This window comes from Melanostigma gelatinosum (assembly GCF_949748355.1).
Source record: "Melanostigma gelatinosum genome assembly, chromosome: 5".
Lineage (NCBI taxonomy): Eukaryota > Metazoa > Chordata > Actinopteri > Perciformes > Zoarcidae > Melanostigma > Melanostigma gelatinosum.
Window position 1 is genome coordinate 26,483,078 of NC_136638.1, and position 8,136 is coordinate 26,491,213.

Sequence of the window (8,136 nt, forward strand, 5' to 3'; positions counted from 1 at the left end):
TCTGTTTTTGTCTTAGAATGTTAACCCTTTCACAGTGTGTTTTCACTTCATGGAAGTTAATGGGAACATTTTGGTTGCCTAAAAATGTCTTGAGCTTCACCCTCTCGTGTCACTTCTGGTTGCAGAAACCAAGATGGCGACGGACAAAAAGCCGAAGTCAAGGCTTCAAAACGACAGCCCTGAAACCAATGAGGGCTGTCACTGTAACTACGCCCACTTCTTGTATACGTAGAAGGTGGTTGCCAGGAATAGTGAAAATCCAGTGCTGTTTCACTGAATAAAATGTTTTTGTGAAAATGTTAATAATATTAAAAGTCGACAAAATGAAAAGTCTTTAACTCACAGTCAAAAATTCAAAGGCAGCTGGACTCAAGGATTCGTTCACAAATGAGTTTAAAACCTGTTTGTTTCCCAAAGGAAGACTCTGCACCATGAATGATAAAACAACTGTGCTGCGCAGCGGCGGCGTCTAGAGAGGGCAGATATCATTACTGCACATCAATTTATCAGGATTACATGGCCTCCCTTCTCGGCTCATTTCTCTGAATTGGGTTCGAAAAGGCTGACATCCGCCATAAAACATTATTCTTATATGCCAAGTCAACTGAAAGCCAGTTAAGTGTGAAGAAACGCATTTGAATTGCTCACAGAGACTGCCCACCCATGCGCAAAGGTTTTATATGAAATCCAGCAGGAAGCGTGTGTAAAAACATGTCATGTTCTCTAAGCCTTGGGTTAAACGCTTGTGAGGTGCAACACGTATGTTGGTGGTCTAAATGAAATAAATAGCACAAACTGCAGAAAAATGAAACAATATTTTGGACAAAAAGTTCCCGATGGACTCTGTTCTCGATGGAGGACATGAGCAACGTGTCGTAATATCACAGCTGATGGGGACTGCTACTGCATAAAATCTTGTTTAGCTCTATGTGGCCACGTTTCCATTGTTTAAAGCAAAGCTTAACGTAGAAAAAAAATCGTTTTTACATTCACAGTCTTGCTGCACAAAGGCTGTGTGTCTATACATCTGTCCCACAGCTCTTCATAAAGCTCTTAAAGACACGGTCCATATCAGCCCCATTAGCACAGAATGGACGGAGCAAGACTGCATAGACAGAGGGCAGCGAGGAGGAGAGGAGAAAAAAAGATGAAAAAGAGATAAAGATGAGCAAAGATGGAGGACGTGCAGAAGAAGGCACGTAAGAGCGTTGATTTACAAATGTGTTTAATTATGTCCTTACAGGGAGGGGAGGTACATGATGTGGTCAATAGTTTGATTTGAAAACACAAATGAGATCCAGACACTATAAAATAAATATACAAATGTGTCTCTGTATCGCTCTTTGAACAAGTAAACAAATAACAGCCCACCTGCCCGCCGGGCTTTGTAAGGTCACACAGGAGTTAAAAGTCTCCATACAGCCATGAATCCTCTCAGGCTCTTCAGCTAGTTTTAATTAATCCTTTAGGATAATTATCTTTTGTCTTCTAGTGACCACACAACCAGAGCGCAGCCTCATACAGCATACTGCACATTTATTACATGTCCACAGTTACACGATCACTGTATGCAACTTTACAATGAATGCAGGTTTCCACGACACATTAACATAAGCACTGTACGTCTGTAAATGTCCTCAGCAGGGGGCTTTCAGAGAGCTTTTACACCATTTATTCCAGCACTCTAATGTATTTCTTGACACAACACCCAAAGCATTTGAAATGCAAGCTTTATATTATCCCAAAACCATATTAATTCCATCAATCCATTCTGTCTGTTCCCACAACACGATGGAAATCCATCCGAGCAGTTAGCTCAAGATATTCTCTTCCCGAGGCAGCGGTACCTGAAGAACACGGCCCATCTGTGAAAAGACTCTTGAATGCATCGTTTTTCCTACTAACACGTGGTTTGGAGCTATAAGAGAAAATAGGAAATCAAATCTGAAATCGATTGACAGCAGTTTGGCTTTTCTTTTGTTTTAGTCCCTCAAATTACCCAAATGTGACTTATTTAATAAACAGAGTATATATACTCAGTGTGTATATAATTGTTTGCATTCCTGAACAAATGCTCTGCAGTGCAGGACACCTCCAGTTATTATCCAGTGTTATTTTCTGTTTGTCTTCTGAGAGAATGTTTACATGTGGCTCAACAGCAGTCTGAACTGGAGTGCTACCGTTCTCCCAGCGTTCCCTCACTGTTTCCCTGCTGTGTTTTTTTTTACCCGAGCAGGAGGTCTGTTGCATCCCCCTGATTACGAAACCCTGTGTGTGTCGGTGTGTCGTCGGTGGAGCTGAGGTGGCACGGGTGACGCATCAGGGCAGACAGCTAGCAATCTAAAATGGCACCCACCTGTCACTCAAAGCAGCCACACCCACCATCATATCTTTTCTTGCACCAGACTGTAAAAATGTCTGGTATAAAGCATTTTCAAATGGAGGTCTACAGGGATTGACTTGCTTTTGGAGCCAGCCTCAAGTGGTCATTTGAGGAACTGCAGTTTTTGGCACTTAAACATTGGCTTCATTTATCAGCACCAGAGAAGCTTCTTGTTCTGTACCGAAGTGGGGACCAACCAAAATGCCCTCACTTTCCAAAAATGTCCTCACTCTGAAGGTCTATAACTCACATTGGTCCCCACAAAGATAGCTGTACAGGTAAAGACACACACACATTTACTTTATCATCTAATGAAAGCTAAAGACGACTACTGAGGTCCGCCCAGTCTCTCTGTCTTTGTCGCACATTTTGCCTCTCTCTCTCTTGCCATGCACAAGCAAACACTGAATCACACACACACACACACACACACACACACACACACACACACACACACGTCCCAGTTTCCCCTGTGGCTGCCTGATTGAGGTTTCCTGGCCTCGCCCTTTAGATCTACTGTGATCGCCGATGGAGGGAGAGAGGAAAGAACGGGGTTGGAAAGCTAAATTGACAGACGGAAAAGCAAAGAGGGGACAGAGAGAGTGATGGAGTAAAAGTAGAGAGGGCTCTGGAGCTGTGCAGGGAGGGAGGGAGGGGGGAGGGAGGGGGAAATGAGGAAGAGAGGTGGGAATGGAGAAACGTGACTGAAGATGATGGAGGTCAGAGGGAGATAAGAGTTGAAAATATAATGATGAAATGACAGAAGTAGGGGAGGAAAGATGAGAAAGGGAGAAACTCCGAGGCCGCAGAGGAGAGAAAACATCTCCCATTAAACGGAGATTACAGCTTCTGCCTGTTCAGAGTGCAGCGCGACTTTACACCCTCTGCCATCAGCCGCTGATGATATAACACCCAGTCTTAAAGATCAATTTGTCACTTTTCATCTTCTCCTACACCTCTTTCTCCTCCTCCTCCTCTTCCTCCTCCTCCTCCTCCTCCTCCTCCTCCTCCTCTTCCTCCTCCTCCTCTTCTGCCGGGGCTGAGGGCATAGATGCCAGAGGAGGAGGAGGAGGAAGAAGAAGGTGGGGGAGGAAGGAGCTGGAGTCGCAGCTTCGAGAGAAAGAGGTGAGAGAGGTGACTTCCATTTACGAGCATTTTTTGGATGATATCATCTATCAATAAATCCTCCCCTCTCCCTCTTGCATGGTTTCCCGTTCTTGCAATAGGTCACACACACTGAGAAACACACACACATTGCTGTAGCTGCCCTGCAGACTGAATCAATTCCTCATTTCTCCTTACTTTTCTCCTTATTGCCAGTTCTATAAAACTGTGGTTCAGGGACTCCAGCGGTCCTTAAAGAGGTTGTAGGGGTTTGATCTTTTTCACTGCAGATTAAAGGACCGGACAGGTGTTTATGCATGCTTTAAACTTTAAACTGTTCATGGTGTAGGGTTAAAGTCTGCACAATATGACCGAGGATGTGATCTTAAAGTAACTTTTTTAACATCCCGGTACAGACTGGTGAGCCATTCATCTTCTGGAGGTCATTAACATGAAAAACTTTAAGCCCTTCTGATCTATGATTTCCGATCGATGACGACAAGTGCTCGGTGCCCTTAGAGACGACCTGTATAAAACAGACGGAATACTAATCAGGGACTAGATGGGAGCAGATGGAGTGTGAGTATCGCCTTAGAGCACACAGAGAGAGAGAGGGAAGTGAGATAATAACCCACAGCTAATCCACTGCACACTAAAAACTCATTACTCCTCAAGACGAAAACCAAAAATCTTCCCCAAGACGGAAAGAAATACTCTGCTTAAGGTGAAGGCCTCGGCACAAACTGCCTGCTTTTCCTCATGTGTGAAATTTCTTTTATGCACAGTTCAGCGGATTTGACTCGTCTTTATTGAAGCGCCTGTTGGTGGGCACCTGCACTAACACCCCCCCCCCCCAGCAGTGTAACACACACTCACACACACACGGCTAATACAAGATGAACACAGCTGCTGTACATGACACAAACAAACACAACACAGCCACAGAGACCGGCAGCCTTAAAGCAACATATCAAATCAGTCGACATATCATGTAGACACTTTTGCTGATCTTTTTAAAATAATATTTCTGATTGTATTTTCCCCAACCTGTCTGGTATATACTGGTTTACACTGACTTCTGTATACATAAAAATATATTGGCAAACGAGCCAGCAGAACTAGATGACACCCTTGCAATATCAAAGGGTTCTTGGTAGACACACCATGGGTGGGTTCTATATGAAACCCTTTGAACATGAAATGGTTCTTGGTAGACCTCTGTGGGTTGGTTCTAGATGAAACCCTTGGAGTATAAAAGGGTTCTCGGTGGAACCCCCTGGGTGAGTTTTTCCACTCTTAGAAGGGGGAAAGGTTATTGGTAGATACACCAGAGGGAGTCCTGGGTAGAAACATTACACCACGGAAGGGTCCGAACCTCTTATAGGGGGTTCTGGGTGGAACCTTTCACAGATAGTTCTAGTTGTACCCCTTTATGTTGAGTTCTAGGTATAGAGCCATCTAAAAGGGTGCCAGGTAGAACCTTTATAACCTTTGAGCCAATCAGAAAGCACTCAGTGGACGAACTGACGAGGTCTAATCAGACCTATATCTTGTCCTGTGAAAATGTAAACAGGAAGTAGCACCCTGCAGGAGCTAACCAACATGATCAAAATCATTCAGCTTCATCCGAAAACTCCACATTATGTGTTTAAAAGAAGGCTCACAGCTCACTTGGAAACAAATGACATCACATTCGTCCATGCACCAATCAGGATTCTGTGAGATGACAGTTGTGGGGTTGTTTGTTTGTGCCGATGGGCCAATCAAATCTGATCAAACGGTGTACCGGACTGTGAAGCCCTTTAAGACTCAGTGAACTGGAAGTTTGAGCGGTGTTCAGTTAAAGTCCGCTGAAGACGTGGGCGGGCTCAGAGTGTAACGACAGAGGACAGTGGCCTGATATGATTGGAAGAAATTGGTTGTTACTTGCGTAAACAAATGTCATATTATTTACAGGAAGGAGCAATGATTGGATTTTGATATGAAAAAAAGTGTTGTTTTTTGCTTATATTGTTAAATAGCTGCACCCTATGACCGAGGATGTGATTTAAGTGTTTTAAAATGGATGTTTTCTTTAACTTTTAACTTTAATATTTATTGTTATAATGAAACACTTAAAATAAAAAAACAAGGTTTCAAAGGCTTTATTGCGCTGTTTAATCACACCACAAAGGATTTGTAGTGCAGATGCGTCAGAGCATCTCCAGAGCACACCAACAACAGCAGACCAGGGATGGATTTCCACTCCCACCAAATCACCAAGCAGCGTCTCCGCTGGGTGAAACCCACTGAGGCCCTTTCACCTTCCACTGCCCTATCTGCATATTCACACATAATAACAAGTCCATACTCACTCAAAATTCATTACTCTGTTATGTTAATCCCATGTCAGGGGAGTCGTTGCAGCACAAGCAATTAGAAAAGCATTCACATGCCTGCATGAGGATCAGATTCTGCCTTGATTATCTTTTTGCCCCTTCAGGTGTAAAATGTGTATGCAGCATGTCGAGATAAGAGTCGCTGCAGCGTCCAGCCAAGAGGCTCCACTACGGGGCTGGTAAATGGTAAGACCATCACCGAGCCACTGCAAAGACCTTTAACACCTCTTGGTAAAGCAGGTTGCACTCACTGGAACACAAAATGCCCTTTTGACCACAGCGACTCAGGCGACGTTACAATTCACCAGCCTGTTACGGTAAGCTGTACTCAGTGTGCCTCAGGGGCCAACTACTGTGTGCAGCAAGCAAGCAAGCAGCAGATGTGGAGGAAGAACACAAGCAAGGACGGGAAACAAGAAATAAAACGTCAACTGACTACCTCTACTACAGCTGGCTGCGGCTGGAATGAATAATGTGTGAATTCATGCATCGATGACGCAAAATTGGGAAGTCAAAAAAGGTCTGACAGACGTTTTCAGGGAAAATTAAACCTCCAGGAAACACCATCGCACTTACACACACACACACACACACACACACACACACGTTCAATATGCATTCACACTCTGGGGTACAACAGTGACAAAACAAAAGGTTGATCTTACCTCCCAACGCTTGTTTCATAACGAAATTCATGATGATGGCTTGTAATTCCCTGCCTTCCTTGTCCGAGCAATGTTACATTCAATTGTGACAGAAGAAGTCCTTTGTGGCCAGATCTGCGAAAAATCCCAAAAACAAACAAAAAAGATTTTAAGAATTCAATAATCCTAAACTTTATAATCCTTTCACGCATCAATGAACAATTCAACGCGTATGGAAATTGGCCGTGCATAGAATAAGGAGGTCACTATAAACTCACTTTACACTACTACAGACTCGCTCCACATTAAATATTTATAGAATATTGGAGAAAGCATTTCTGAAATAACTCCACATTTAGCTGCAATTACAGATTGCACGGATCCAAACAGTCGCATATAGACTTAAATGATCTGTATTTGAGTGTTCGGCACCTTTCTTCAATGCGCCACGTGAAGGACACCAAGGTCAATGGTTCAAACTCAACCTGAACACAGCGGAAAAAACACGCGTAAATCTGCAACCCAAATCAGCAGCTACAGCTCAGCGTTTCCTCCCAAATGTGGCGCTTGTTCCCCCCAAGAATCCCGGACAGCTGAGTGTTTAGTGTCGGGTGCTGAAGAGAGAACGTGTCACGACAGCAGACAAGCGAGTTTTGACAAAGTGCACGGTGCGAGTACGCAGCTTGACCAGGACAGTCTGTTGTCATGCATGTGGACGCCGGACTAAACCACCGCTGTGGGTTTTTTTTTTGTTCCTGATCATGTGGTAAAACTTTGCATTCTCCATTGGAGGGAGATTGGATACAGCCATCCCACTCCGGCATCAAACACGCTGCTCGCACGGTGTGTTAATTCAGCAACGATTGCAGACCGATGCATGCATGTTTGCATCTACGTGCATGCGGTGAACGTGCATTAAAATATGTTCGACCTGACACGAGATATACACATGCGCTTCCTCGTTTTGAGCGGAGCCTGGTTTTCAGCACCACCGCGAGTGGATAGCTCCCCGAACCCGTTGAATCGCGCAGAAGCGGCCGCGACAGGCATCGATTTACCTCCGTCCCCGGCGACTGGCTGAAATCCTCCTCACACACTCACACACACACACACCGAACGGGGAGAGCAGAGAGCTTCAGCTGCAGCGAAGTTATCCCGCAGCATACAGCAACAGCAGCACAGGCTAATCTAACTGCTCGTCACTCGCATCTCCGGCTCCCGAAGAAAGAAAAAAAAAAAGGGACGTCCTTGGTGCCTCCTCCTGCCTGCCGGTTTCGTCTTCCTGCACACACACACACACACACACACACACACACACACACACACACACACACACACACACACACACACACACACACACACACACACACACACACACACACACACACACAAAAACACGGAGGAGGGGGTGGTGGTGGTTTGGTGAGGGTGAAGCAGCTGCCGTTCACACCGTGATGGGAAGGAGCCTGAATCACATGGAGAGAGAAAGAGAAACGTCCCACTAGCGTCCTCCTGACCGATAAAGACAGATCAATTATTCAGCCCTGACGCTGGCTGGCTGCTCCGTCCTACAGCCCGCCCCCCTCGTCTCTGCAACGGGGAGAGGGACTCGGCTTTCATCTCAAAC

At 45.0% G+C, this 8,136-nt stretch overlaps 1 protein-coding gene across 3 annotated transcripts in view; it reads right to left on the minus strand.

Annotated features, from left to right (window-relative positions):
- Window positions 1–7,768, minus strand: part of cplx1 (complexin 1) — a 46,468-nt gene extending 38,700 nt beyond the window's left edge. The window contains exons 1-2 of one of the 3 annotated variants that reach the window (XM_079268430.1): window positions 7,623–7,768; window positions 6,531–6,644 (exon numbers count right to left, since the gene is read on the minus strand). In XM_079268430.1, the coding sequence (XP_079124556.1) occupies window positions 6,531–6,561 (31 nt within the window). In that variant the 5' untranslated portion in view covers window positions 6,562–6,644; window positions 7,623–7,768. Of the gene's footprint in view, window positions 1–6,530; window positions 6,645–6,941; window positions 7,068–7,567 lie in introns of those variants that run through there. The other 2 variants (XM_079268429.1, XM_079268431.1) reach the window with 2 other exon arrangements.
- Window positions 7,769–8,136: the final 368 nt, after the last annotated feature.